The sequence below is a fragment of the Nomascus leucogenys genome, chromosome 5 (assembly GCF_006542625.1).
Source record: "Nomascus leucogenys isolate Asia chromosome 5, Asia_NLE_v1, whole genome shotgun sequence".
Taxonomy (NCBI): Eukaryota; Metazoa; Chordata; class Mammalia; order Primates; family Hylobatidae; genus Nomascus; species Nomascus leucogenys.
In genome coordinates, this window is record NC_044385.1 from 16,808,997 (window position 1) to 16,823,174 (window position 14,178).

The 14,178-nt window shown below is 41.1% G+C and overlaps 1 protein-coding gene across 3 annotated transcripts in view; it reads right to left on the minus strand.

Annotated features, from left to right (window-relative positions):
- GNPAT (glyceronephosphate O-acyltransferase) overlaps nt 1–14,178 on the minus strand; it is a 37,129-nt gene that overhangs the window by 15,247 nt on the left and 7,704 nt on the right. For 2 of the 3 annotated variants that reach the window (XM_030812692.1, XM_003267258.3), the window contains exons 2-3: nt 11,605–11,787; nt 2,035–2,211 (exon numbers count right to left, since the gene is read on the minus strand). In XM_030812692.1, the coding sequence (XP_030668552.1) occupies nt 2,035–2,211; nt 11,605–11,787 (360 nt within the window). Of the gene's footprint in view, nt 1–2,034; nt 2,212–4,423; nt 4,512–11,604; nt 11,788–14,178 lie in introns of all 3 variants that reach the window. The other variant, XM_030812693.1, reaches the window with a different exon arrangement.

Consider the following 14,178-nt stretch of genomic DNA (forward strand, 5'->3'; position numbering starts at 1 on the left):
GTTACATTTTGAATAATTTCAGTTGTCATGTTATCAAATCACATCTCAAATCAGAAAACGGAAGAATAAGTCTATGTATAGAGGGAATACCCATCCTCTTTTTCTGCCTTCCTACCATACACATAAACGATTTGCTCTGATAAGGTAAAAGTACTGTTTCTAGTTAAACAATTTCACATAATGCAAGAATATTAAAAATGTAAATTTTTATGGATCAGAATAATGATAACAGTGATGATCGCTAACATATATTAGTTGGGCACTATATTAGCCTCATTTTATACAGTTATCTTACATGCTTTGTTTAATACCACATAATTAACAAGGTCTAAGCCTTAGCTTCCTTGTTCGTAAAATGGTCATGCATCCAATAAATGGTAGAGCTGTGAATGGAACCCAAGTCAGTCTGACTTAAAAAGCCAACTGTTAACCACTGTATTGAATTGGTTGGCTGTAGTAACAGAAAACAAAGCTTCTCTTGGAGAGATTAAAAAAAATCTACAAATTCATAGGACCAGGTGACAAGAATGGTATTTCTCTATGTGCTGGACTCACTGCCAGGGTGAATGGGTGTCATGTGGCTGGGAGGGATCACTTGAGTTTCCAAATATATTCCTCAGGCCATCAATCTCAAGATTCACTGGTATCCATGTGTTATCTGTTTTTTTGAAATCTAAATGTAACAGAGGCCAGGTAATCTGTGATCATCACTTAAGACACGGCTCACCAACACCTTGGTCCCAAACACTGTTAACATTCTCTGACAGATTCAGGGTATAAGTCAGCAATCTCGAAAACAGTCAGGAGGAAGAAGAAATATTTGACAGGAAAGTAAATGACTGAATTAAAACAAAATATTAAAAAGCATGAGGAGGAACGCAAGTGAAGTTAAGAGCTTTCCTAGAAGAAAAAAAACACAAATAAGTAAAAATAATCTTCATAAGGAAAGCTCTTTATGAAATTAGAAAAGTCATCATTTGGCAATCATTAACATAATAATTAATTCAGGCAAAAATCATCAGCGGATGCAAAAATGAGCGAGGTAAAGTATGATGCAAAACAGGGTATTTAGCCATTTTCAAAGAGTCTTTTCACAAGATATTCATTAATTATAAACGGAAAAAATAATAACTTTATAGCAGAGAAATCTGGCAGTCATAACCATAACCAACTGACGGAAGTGAAACATCTCCAGTAATGAAACCAACAGGCACCATGCACTGCTGGCACCATGCACTGCTGACACGATGCACTGAGAAGAATGCATCGCTTCCGGGGTGTTCCTAGCAAACGTACACAACCCAAGCCTAATACTGAGATAACACCACTCAAATTCAAACTATTTCACACTTCAAAATAATTAGCCTGTTCTTTAAAAAAAAAAATTAGCGTGAAACACAAATACAAATACTAAGGAATTATTTTAGATTAAAAGAGTCTAATATGGAAGTGGATACAGAAGAAAGTTGAACACTTTCTAGGATTTCTAGTGCAACACATGAGCTAGATTTTGTTTAGCTAGACAGGACATGACTGGGACAACTGGTGAAATGTGAGTCAGGTCTGTGTTACTAGTATTGGATCAATGTTAATTTCCTTATTTTGATACTTGTACCACAAGATAATGCCCTTAATTATAGGAAAAACACAGCAGAGTATTAGGAAAAGGATAAAGGAAATGCTGTAAGGGAATCTAGGTAAAGTATATACAGGAATTCTTTGTATTTCTTTTGTAACGTTACTGAATATCTGACATTAAGTTAGTCTATAAGTCTTACTTGACTAAGTTAGTCTGAAGCCTATAGGTCTGCAGTTAAAAGGAAACAAAAAAACAGAAAACAACCTTCAGAGATGCACATCCTCTTCTGCCTAGACTGGAGGCCTGATGATTAGGCCCTAGGCTTTTGATTGACCAAGTGAGCTGTCCTTGAGTTGATTAAATTGTGAGGGGTTGAAAAAGAGACTGTGTCTTTTTGTTTGTTTGTTTAATTTTAAGATGAGACTTTTTTTTTTTTTTTAACAATCAATACTCACTTTCTGAATACCTTCTTCATTTACACACACCTTCGAGAAAATTTGTTTAAATACTTTGCTCAGGGTGAAGGCAAAAAACCGAATGGCTCCAAGACGCAGTTTATGACTCATTTCATCTAAAATCTCACTAACTTCCTCTCGGAGGACATCCACAGACTGAAGGGATTCCTTGGAAAGCTAAAAGGAAAAGAAAAGCAGGAATAATTTCTAACAACAACAAAAACAAAAAAGTCAGAAAGCTTTACTCAAACCAGTATGACTAGTTCCAAATAGATTAATCTTCTATAACTCAAAGATAGTGTCTTCTTAATTTAAATTGACATAACTTCCCAACACAGTCATAGTAGATAAATGAGCCTATTTAAAGAAGTTTAAAGGCCAGAAATTAAAATAAAAATGGCTTTCTAGGATAGCATTTTAGAGGGAAGAAAACACTTCACCTTTCCATTTGGTTTGTTAGTAAGTTTACATCTAAACTCTCTAAAATAAGTGGCTGCCCATGGTCTAGTGTCCTAGCAAACAGTGGCTTCTTTCAGTGTATTGCTGCAGCGCTCCACCATATGGCTCAATGCTATTACAAGGTAATATACAAGATCACATTGAAATTACTGACTCAGACTACATCAGATCTATCAAGTCACAGGCACACAAAGCCCCAAACTATCAAAGGATAATTAGTGAAATAAAGGATCTCACAATGGAACTTATTTTATTCACATGGCCCTCTAGCTCGTTTGTAAAGAAAACAAAATGTTTGCTGTGTGCTAGGACTGTCAAGGGCCTGGAGATGAGCAAGTCAGTTTCTATCCTTGAGGAAGCCCTGATTTGCCCATTTTCATTGTCCCCTAAACAAGCACGTTGAAATGAAGTCTGAAGGATAAGTAATCCTTATGCTTCCCAAAGGAGAGTGCTTTGCTTTAGGATGAGCTCAGAAGCTCAGAGGATGGGTGTTGGCACCCCAATTACATGTAGTGAAGAAGTATCTTACTCTTTTTTTTCATTGAGGTGAAATTCACACACTATAAAATTAATCTTTTTTTTTTTTTTGAGATGGAGTTTTGCTCTTGCTGCCCAGGCTGGAGTACAATGGTGCGATCTCGGCTCACCGCAACCTCTGCTTCCCAGGTTCAAGCGATTCTCCTGCCTTAGCCTCCAGAGTAGCTGGGATTACAGGCATGTGCCACCATGCCCGGCTAATTTTGTATTTTTAGTAGAGATGGGGTTTCTCCATGTTGGTCAGGCTGGTCCTGAACTCCCGACCTCAGGTGATCCGCCCGCCTCAGCCTCTCTAATTGCTGGGATTACAGGCTGAGCCACCAAGCCTGGCCAAATTAATCATTTTAAAGTGAACAATTCAGTGGTATTTTGTACGTTCACAAATGTTGTGCAACCACCATCTCTATCTTGCTGCATATCCCATCCATACCCCCCTTTGGGGGGCTCAGTTCAACAGGGCTAACAGTGAGGAACTGGGATAACTCTTTCCTCTTACCTGTGTTCCTTTGTTTTACTCAGGTTACCTGAAACAGTGATTGTACCAAAAAAAAAAAAGTTTATAAATATAGTCAGAAGAGAACTCATACTGAATGGACTGAAGACTAAATGAACTGTTGGGGAACTAAAGGCAGTGGCCACAGAATAATGAGAAAGTTTGAATGAGAAGTAAAGGGAGGACATGAATTAAAGCAAAAAATGCTCTCCCCAGATGCGAAAGTCCTGGATCTGTTTTTTTTGTTTTTATTAATTAGCATTCCACGTTCAAAAAATTGTGTTGGCTGGGCGCGGTGGCTCATGCCTGTAATCCCAGCATTTTGGGAGGCCGAGGCAGGTGGATCACGAGGTCAGGAGATCGAGACCATCCTGGCTAACATGGTGAAACCCCATCTCTACTAAAAAATAGAAAAAAAAAATTAGCCGGGTGTGGTGGTGGGCGCCTGTAGTCTCAGCTACTCGGGAGGCTGAGGCAGGAGAATGACGTGAACCTGGGAGGCAGAGCTCGCAGTGAGCCGAGATCGAGCCACTGCCTCCAGCCTGGGCGAGAGAGCGAGACCCTATCTCAAACAAACAAGCAAAAAATTGCATTAAATACATATAACATAAAATATGCCATTTTAACCATTTTTAAGTATACAGCTCAGTGGTGTTAAAGCCTCGGACCTGTTTACAGACCAAATAGAAGAAGTCCCCTGGGAGAAAGGCTGAAGATAGAGGGAAGGTAGCAGATACATGCCAAAGGTCTCAGAAGAGGCTGGACGGGATGGCTTCCAGATCACAGGGGTGTGGCTACCTGCGACCAGGAGTGCAGGCACCTTATCTCTGAGACTGGACTAAAAGGGACAGATGGAAGAAGGGATCCTGAAGCTGCAGAATGTGGATCTGTGTAACTCACCCACTCTCCCAGGAGCAGCCAGACACCTGGTTATAGGAACAGAGAAGGTGAGTTGGCAGATTCCAGGCTGCTTTTTTTCCTGGTCAGTCTGGAAGGAAAGATTGCAAAGGAGAATTAAGGATGTTGGTGAAACAGCTACTCAGATAATCCTAACAACAGCTGGATAGGAAGAAAGGGCAGAGGGCAGAACCAAGGGAAAATGGAGGAATCAAGGGACTGGTAAGAGGGATGAATTTCAGGAAACACAGCCATGAAAGGAAGTATAACTGTAAACCTATGGAAATAGTTCAAGCCAGAGATGGTACAGAGCCAAACAAGGGTAATGACAGGTGCCAAAGAGAAGGGCATGGCAGGGTGATGTTCAGTTTTGTTTTGGGCAACAGAATGGGTGGTGGGGCCATCCCTGAAATAGACACCACAGCTTAGGGATGGAAGGCAGTAGAGCACAGGGGCTAAGAATTAGTTAGCTATACAGATTCTGAGGTGTATGTGGGACATACAGATTAGATGTCCAGCAGAGAACTGGACAGTTGGAGATAAAAAGTCTGAACCCCAATAATCTAGGAACAGCTAGAGCTATTGACTGGATACCACCAAGCTATAGATGGAAAGTGAAATGATGAGATAAAATGGACCAGGGAGACAGCAGCAGGGAGGTAAGAAGTGTGAAGGTTCAACTCTGAGAAACACTTATGGGGCAGACAGAAGAACTTATGAAAGAGATCAATGAGGAATATCTAACAAGAGATGTCACAGAATAAAACCAGATGTCACAGAAGTCAAGGTAAGATGATCCTGAAGAAGAGAGTGTCTAACAATAAAAGACACAGCAAAAGACAACGTGGAGATGAAGGGGCCCCTTGGAGATCCATGGTAACCTTTACTAGATAAGCTTCAGCAATCTGCTAAAATTGGGACCTGAATGGAAAAGGAAGACACCACATGTAGCCCACTCTTCTGAGAAGCAGGAAAAGTAGGGAAAGAGGGAAACAAGGCAGAATACATGGCCAAGGGAGGACTTTCCCATAGGTAGAAAATCCTCGTGCCACCTTGAGCCAGTGGAAAGGGCTGACGGGTAGGAAAGACAAGACCCTTGGGAATTAGAACAAAACGAATAGATCAACAACACAGGTGAACAGGCTGGCTTGCTTAAAGGAAATGCTTTTTCCGTCACTGCAGCAGAGCAGAGGACAACCTGACTTCTTATTCTGTGCAATTAGGCTTTTCATTTGCCCAGCAGATACACCTTCACAGAAACTTAATGTAAGACTTAACAGATGAGCAATAGTCTTATAACTAACTCCTTGCTTCATTTTTCTGACTCTTTAGTCTCTTCTCCACATTATAAACTTGAGACATCTCTTAAATGCAAAAGTAATCACATCTTTCCTTGGCTAAGACCCCTTCAATGGCTACTATTGTATTCTGTGAGATAAAGGCAGACTGAGTTAGAAAGGTGGCAGCAGAGGTGGAAATACATAGACAGGAAGAGACATTTAAGAGAGAAAATTGGCTGGGTGCAGTGGCTCATGCCTGTAATCCCAGCACTTTGGGAGGCTGAGGCGGGCGGATCACGAGGACAGGAGATCGAGCCCATCCTGGCTAACAAGGTGAAACCCCGTCTCTACTAAAAATACAAAAAAATTAGCCGGGCGTGGTGGCGGTTGCCTGTAGTCCCAGCTACTTGGGAGGCCGAGGCAGGAGAATGGTGTGAACCCGGGAGGCGGAACTTGCAGTGAGCCGAGATTGCGCCACTGCACTCCAGCCTGGGCAACAGAGCGAGACTCCCTCTCAAAAAAAAAAAAAAAAAAAAAAAGAGAGAGAAAATTAGCAGTCTTAGTGACTGACAGTGTATGAAAGAAAAGCAAGAGGTTGAAGATGGCATCCAGATTTGTGGTGGTTTGGTCAACCAGTGCATGGAGGGTCCATTCCTGGAGACAGAGAAAACTGGGTGGGGGTAGGAGGTAATATATCTTAGACACCTGGCTCAGGGGTAGGGGTGGGAGGGGTAAAGAGTTTGACTTACACATCTTGAATTCGAGGTGCTTTGGAATTTCCAAGTGGATATTCTAGTAGACATATAAAAACAGATACATGAAACTCAAAAGAGATCTGGGGCTGAAGGAATAGATATTATTTATCTATGTTCTTATTATGTTCTTATTTATAATAGGGAGATGTCAGCATAAGGAAGGTACTTAAAATTCTGGCAATTAATAAAACTGCCCAGTGACTGGGTAGAATAAAACCAGAGGCTGGAATAAAATCCTGATGAATTCCATCATTTAAAGAGACAGGCAAAGGAAAAGCCCATAAAAGCAAGTGAGGAATGATTAAAAAGATATGGGGCTTAGGGTGATGGTATGGTGTCATGGGAAGAAAGGAGAAAGAGCAAGAGCCAACGACTATTACAGCTTTGAAACAGGTAGAATTTACCCATAAGGAGGTCATTTACAACCTCAGAAAGAGCCATGATAGTGGATGAGAAACTGGATTCCAGCAAGTTGAGTACTAAATGAAGGGTGAGGAGGTGTGATGGTAAGCATGGACAACATGGCCAATTCTGAGCCAGGTACAGTGTCTCACACCTGTAATCCCAGCACTTTAGGAGGCCAAGGCAGGAGGATCGCTTGAGGCCAGCAGTTCAAGCTCAGCCTGGGCAACATAGCGAGATCCTGTCTCTACAAAAAAATTTAAAAAAACAAAACAAAAAAAGCTGGGCATGGTGGCACATGTCTGTGGTCCAAGCTACTTAGGAGGCTGGGGCAGGAAGATTGCTTGAGCCCAGGAGTTCAAGGTTACAGTGAGCTATGATCACGCCACTGTACTCCAGCCTGGGTGACAGAGAGATCCTCTCTCTAAAGAATAAAACAAAACAAAAAACCCCCCATCAGTTTCTTAAAAGAGGAGGAGAGAGGTAGAGGTGCAGGAAGAAAGAGACAGGCAGTAACTAGAGAAGGCATGGGCTTAAAGGATGTAGGTCTATTTAAGCTGGGAGAGAAGTAAATATGCTAAATGCTGATGGGAGAAGAGCTAATAAAGAAGTAGTTGAAGAAATACGAAGGGATAGTCAGGAGAGCAAAGTTCCTGAGGATGAGGGAGAGGGTGGAATTTAGAACAAAGGAATAGGGTAGGCATTAAACTCAAACAGGAGAAGGGGTTCCTTCTATTTTAACAGGAGAAAATAATGAGTACTGGATACAGGTAAATTGGTAGATCTGATCACAGGAAGCTGAGAGAGCACTAATAATAGTTTAAATTTTCTTTGTGGTCGGGGGCAGTGGCTCGCACCTGTAATCCCAGTGCTTTGGGAGGCCGAGGTGGGCGGATTACCTGAGGCCAGGAGTTCAAGACCAGCCTGGCCAACATGGTGAGACCCCATCTCTACTGAAAATACAAAAAATTAGCCAGGCGCAGTGGTGGATGCCTGTAATCCCAGCTACTTGGGAGGCTGAGGCAGGAGAATCGTTTGAACCTGGGAGGTGGAGATTGCAGTGAACCGAGATTGTGCACTGCACTCCAATCTGTGAGACAGAGGGAGACTCTGTCTCAAAAAAAAAAAAAAAAATTTTTTTTTGGCCGGACGCAGTGGCTCACACCTGTAATCCCAGCACTTTGGGAGGCCAAGGCGGGTGGATCACGAGGTCAGGAGATCAAGACCATCCTGAGTAACACGGTGAAACCCCGTCTCTACTAAAAATACAAAAAAAAAATTGGCTGGGCATGGTGGCGGATGCCTGTAGTCCCAGCTACTAGGGAGGCTGAGGCAGGAGGATGGTGTGAACCCAGGAGGTGGAGCTTGCAGTGAGCCGAGATCGCGCCACTGCCTTCCAGCCTGGGTGACAGAGCGAGACTCCGTCTCAAAAAAAAAAAAATGTTTTTTTCTTTGTGACACAGGAAGAAAAACCATCTGCTGAGAGTAAGAGGAGGAGGCAGGGTTGGAAGTTCAAGGAGAGTGGGGCTGCTAAAACTGTCATTTTGGAGAATGAAAAACAGTTCACTAGGGAAACAGAATTACTGGGGAATATGGAAGGCCCAGTTGTGCTGCCTAACTATGAATTTGTACGATTCCAATCTATCTTAGTTTATGTGATTTTTCTCAGCAGCACAGCCAAGTCAGAGAAACACTGGCCTGAATAAGATCTTTTAAACTGGTAACACTTAACCTGAGTGTGCATTAGAATTATTTGAGGAGCTTTAAAAAAAAGCAGAAGAAAGGCTGGGCGTGGTGGCTCATGCCTGTAATCCAGCACTTTGGGAGGCCGAGGTGGGCAGATCACCTGAGGTCAGGAGTTCAAGACCAGCCTGGCCAACATGGTGAAACCCTGTCTCTACTAAAAATACAAAAATTAGCCGGGTGTGGTGGCAGGCGCCTGTAATCTCAGCTACTCAGGAGAGAGAGGGATGCCTGGGTCCTATCCCAGACCAGTTAAATCAGAATCTCTGTAGATGGGACCATGGCCTCATTTTTAAAAACTTGCAACAAATCTTGATTGAATGTCTACTACGTGTTAGGCACTGGGAATATGGCAGTGAAAAAAGAGACAGGAATTCTTGCCTTCATGGAGTTTAGCTCCTAGTAGATAATAATAGTAACTTTTGCAAAAGTTCTCCAAGTGCTTCTATAAGGAAGAACCGCTGTTGTTAGCATCTAATTAATGAGGAAACTTGACTTCATTTATGAAATAGGCCCAACCTGATAAAACTGATAGCTTCTCCAGGATATGAAAGGCCAATAAAAACAAAGGATTAGGAGCACAGCTCATATGTCCAAATCAAGAAAACGGAGAGCAGAGATAAAAATGTTCCCAAGGCCACAAACCTGAACAAACTCCAGTTAAAAGTTAAAAAAGCAAGATCTCTACAGGTCAGCCTTAGAGCATGAGAGGCAAATTTAAAGCTTGACAACTGTCTTTCTTCTTCACTAATTAGAAACCAGAGCAGATTCCAAGAGGTCAGAGAGGAAGTTGCAGAACAAATATGGTATAACTTGAAGTCTGGAGCAATACTCCTAAAGACAAGACTGAAGACATCTCTAGTAAAAACTGGAGGTAGGCTGGGTGCGGTGGCTCACACCTGTAATCCCAGCACTTTGGGAGGCCGAGGCGAGCAGATCACAAGATCAGGAGATCGAGACCATCCTGGCTAACATGGTGAAACCTGTCTCTACTAAAAAATACAAAAAATTAGCTGGGCGTGGTGGCTGGTGCCTGTAGTCCCAGCTACTTGGGAGGCTGAGGCAGGAGAATGGTGTGAACCCAGGAGGCGGAGCTTGCAGTGAGCCGAGATCGCACCACTGCATTCCAGCTCGGGCAACAGAGTAAGACTCCGTCTCAAAAAAAACAAAACAAAACAAAATAAAACAAAAAACTGGAGGTAACAGGCAAAGTCAGGGAGAGGCCTTAAACATGAACGGAGTCAGTTCTGTCTACGGGGAAGATGAGAGTGAGCCACAATCTACATGAATAAAGAGGCAGCGCCAAATGTTAACATTTGGTAACCAACATCAAGCAAGAATACTGCAATTCTGAATGAGTTCACCCTCCTTACGAAAACACACTAGTTGCATGCATGCTTGTTTTCCTTTAAGACATTTACAGAGGACCAAAAGAAAAAAAAAAGGAGAGAGCACAGTCCTTAGAGGAATTTCTTAGGAACGTTTTCTCTTCTGACCAGGAAAAAAATGAGGGCATGGAGCAATAGGAGACTGCTGCTAGCAAAAATGAGGCCAGTCATTCCATGCCACACTCCCAAAGCTATGAAGAGGATCTGAGCGGGACCAAGCCCCAGGCCAGCAACGGCTGCAATGCATCCATTTATCCACCTGTGGGCCTATGACCATACAAGCACCTAGGTGATATGACGGGGAGGGCTAGCGATCAGGAAGCTCCTGCCCACCAAATACCTTCCTTTTGATGTCTTCAAATCACACACCTATAACAGAACTTAAGCTTCCCTCCCAAACTGGTTCCCTCTTAAGTTCCCTATTTCAGTGAATGGCTTTATCATCCTTGATTCTTTCTTTTCCTTCCATTCCTACACCCAACTGGTCATAAATGAAGTAGACCCCACCTCTCAAATCCCTTAAATCTGTCCATTTCTCTGTTTCTACAACCACTCCCTAGTCTAGGCAACTATGACTGCACAAAGGGATTATTCCAAGAGCATTACAAGCAGACTTCCTGTCTAGTTTTAGCAGAATGGTTTTTCTAAAATATTAGCCGATTATGTCACACTGTATCTTGAAACCTTTCAACATCTTTGCACTGTACTAGGATAAAATACAATCCAACGTGGTTTACAAAGTCCTTCACAACATGACCCTCTTCCCTCTCTAGGCTTATTTATTATTATCATCCCTTCTTTGCCCTTTGGTCTAGTCATACTGAACTAGTTTCAGTACAGTGAAAGTAAACTTTTTGCAAAAGTTCTACAGGTGATTCTAAGGGGAAGCCAGTGTTGAGAACCACTGTTGTTAGCATCTAATTGATGAGGAAACTTGAATGCACTTAATGGAATAGGCTCAACCTATCTCCTACCAGAGAAAACTGATAGCTTCTCCAAGAGAAAAGTACAAGTCTTTTCATGGCTTTGGTCCTTAAAATAAGCCAGTGGCTCCCAAACTTTGCTATACTTTGGAATCACCTGGGCTTCTATAAAAACTACTGATATTCCCTTCCCTGACATTTTTATTTAATTGGCATGGGGATGATATGGGGATTTTGAAAAGCTCCCTGGGTAATGCCAATGTGGAGGTTTGAAAACCACGGGAATAAGTTATTTGTTTGGCTTGAATACTCTTTCCCCACTTCACCTGCAAAATCTCTAATTACCTTTTAGGCCTCATTAAAAAAGTCACTTCCTTGACTGCCTACACCAAATGAGTTGCCCCTATAATTAATTAGCATCCCTGCACACTGGGCTCCCACTAGCATGTCTCGCATCGTATTTCATTTATGCCCAGACGACATATTTCACTTATGCTCAACTCGCTCACTGTTAGACCTCTAGTCTAGTGTCTAGCAAAAGGCTAACACACACGGATACAGTAAGTATTTGATAAATGTGATGAATACAGCTCAGCCTAAAAGGATATATTAAAGATAGCAAAATAAGTTATAGAATCAAGAACTTGTTGACAATGAACAAATCTGGCCATGGTTGAAGAGGGAATCACTTACCTGTTTAATGACATAATGAATCTCCTCAGAATTGAGAACACTACATTTAATATCAATTGGTTTACACGGAGTAATTCCCTTATAGACAAGAGGTGTGTAGCATTTCATTGCAAATTTCAAGTCACTGACATGCCTCCTCTCTTCTAAAATATCTTCAAACTCATCCCACTTTTTGAGCTCCTTCTGTGGATAAGGAAAGAAAGTAATGAGCACATACTGTAAAATAAATCAGGACAGATTAAAGACTACATTGGTAAGGTTTCATCTTTGACAAAATTTTACTCTATGACATATGAACAGGAGCAGAGTGTTCTGATGTTAGATTTTCATATAGTAAGAAAAAGAGATGTAAAGAAAATTAGGATCAATAAATTGATACTGAGTTATCATAATATTTTATTATATTTCTGATTGCTATCATTGCCAGTATCTCTTTGGGAAATTTAATGAAGACAGCAAAGATGAGACATTAAGCCCTAGAGTAATCTGATCAACTTTACATGGTTTCATCTGCCACACTGACAAACTTGTTTCGTTTGCCTCTACTTAGCTTTAAAAATTATATTAAAACATACATTTGAAACCCAAATTATATAAAATAAAACAAAACCATATGGGTGCAAACAAAAGGAAAAATCATTCAAGAAACAAGTGCTCCAATAAAAGGTACTATTGAGCAGTATACTGCTGTGATAACTTTCTTTTCTTTAAGACAAGAGCTCATTCTCTTGCTCAGGCTGGAGTACAGTGACACTTTTATATAGCTCACTACAGCCTTGAACTCCTAAAGCAATCCTCCCTCCTGCCTCAGCCTCTCGAGTAGCTAGGATTACAAATGCATACCACCAAGCCCAGCTAATTCTTAATGTTTTTTGTAGAGACAGAGAGTCTTGGCTGGGTGTGGTGGCTCATGCCTGTAATTCCAGCACTTTGGGAGGCTAATCTCAATCCTCTGCACTTCAAACAGGATTGCTTGAAGCCAGGCATTCAAGGCCAGCCTGGGCAACATAGCAAGACCCCATCTCTACAAAATAAAATACAATAATAATAATAATAATAATAATAAAGAGGTACAGTCTTGCTCTGTTGCCCAGGCTGGTCTCAAACTCCTGGCTCAAGCAATCCTCCTGCCTCGGCCTCCCAAAGTGCTGGGATTACAGGTGTGAGCTATTGTGCCTGGCCTGTGACAAATTTTTTATTTCTTATTTGGCCCCTGCCATTCAGCTTCTATCCAACCAGCCCCTGAAACTGTCTTTACAAGTCTACCAATGACTTCTGAATTGTTAATTTTTTAAAAAGTACTTTTCTGATTACAAAAGCGGTAGTAATGATAATAATTATAGCTAACCATGTATAATTGCTTACAAAGAGTCAGGACACTTGTCATATGTGCTGACACTAAAGTGTTAGGTGCATTCTAAATGCTTTAGAGGCTTAGGCACCACTCTTCTATGAAAGCTCTCCCAGAGTCCCGGATGGAATCATTCATATTTTCCCTGTCACTTCTTTTCCTACTATCTGCATCTATTACGGTATGTATCCCACAACACTGTAATTGTTTGCATGTCTGTCTCCCTGCTAAAATGAAATCATCTCGAATATAGGAAAGTTCATTTCCTCTTTGTATTTCCAACATCTGGTTGTATGTGGAATATAGCAAAATTGGTCAATAACTGAACTCAATAACTGAAAGACGAAATGTTGAGGTAATAGAAGAAAATACAGAATGTTAACTGAGACCACAATTTGGCATAAGAATATAAGTGGAAGCAAATAGCATTTATGAGGAGTTTATAAAAGGGTGGCAGGTGAAACATGCAAACATGAACATTTTTATGTCCATATATAGAGAGACTATATGAAGGAAAGGTCTTTTCACTGTTGGAGTTCTCATGTAAAGTTGCAATCCTTGTAATAAATACTCTTGCTTATAAGGCTGGAAAACCTTCTCAAATCCCACATTTCTCATTAATAAATATATAGTTGTATCAGTTTGAGCTCTATAGACTGCAGCCAACTACCATTATATAATTTTAGGGCTTAAAAACAAGAACTTCCCATTTAGTGGTCCTGGGAGTCGAAGGAGAAAAGGATCAGAATCAGCTGGAGATATATGTATACACATATACAGTCACGCACTGCTTAACAACAGAGATATTCTCTGAGAAATGCATTGGTAGGCAATTTCATCACTGTGCAAACATCACAGTGTGTTTACACAAACTCAGATGGTAGGGCCTACTACATACCTAGGCTATATATATTATAGTGGTTAGCCTATTGCTCCTAGGCTACAAACCTGTACAGCATATTACTGTACTGAATGCTATAAGCGATTGTAACACAATGGTACGTATTTACACATATAAACACAAAAAGGATACAGCAAAAATACAATATTATAATCTTATGGGACCACCATCATATATTGACTAAAACATTGTTATGCATCATATGACTCTGTGTGTGTTTGTGTGTGTGTTTATATGTATATGTAGTTGACCCTTAAACAACACACATTTGAACTGCACAGGTCTACTTACACGAGGATTTTTAAATTTAAGTTTTTTTTTC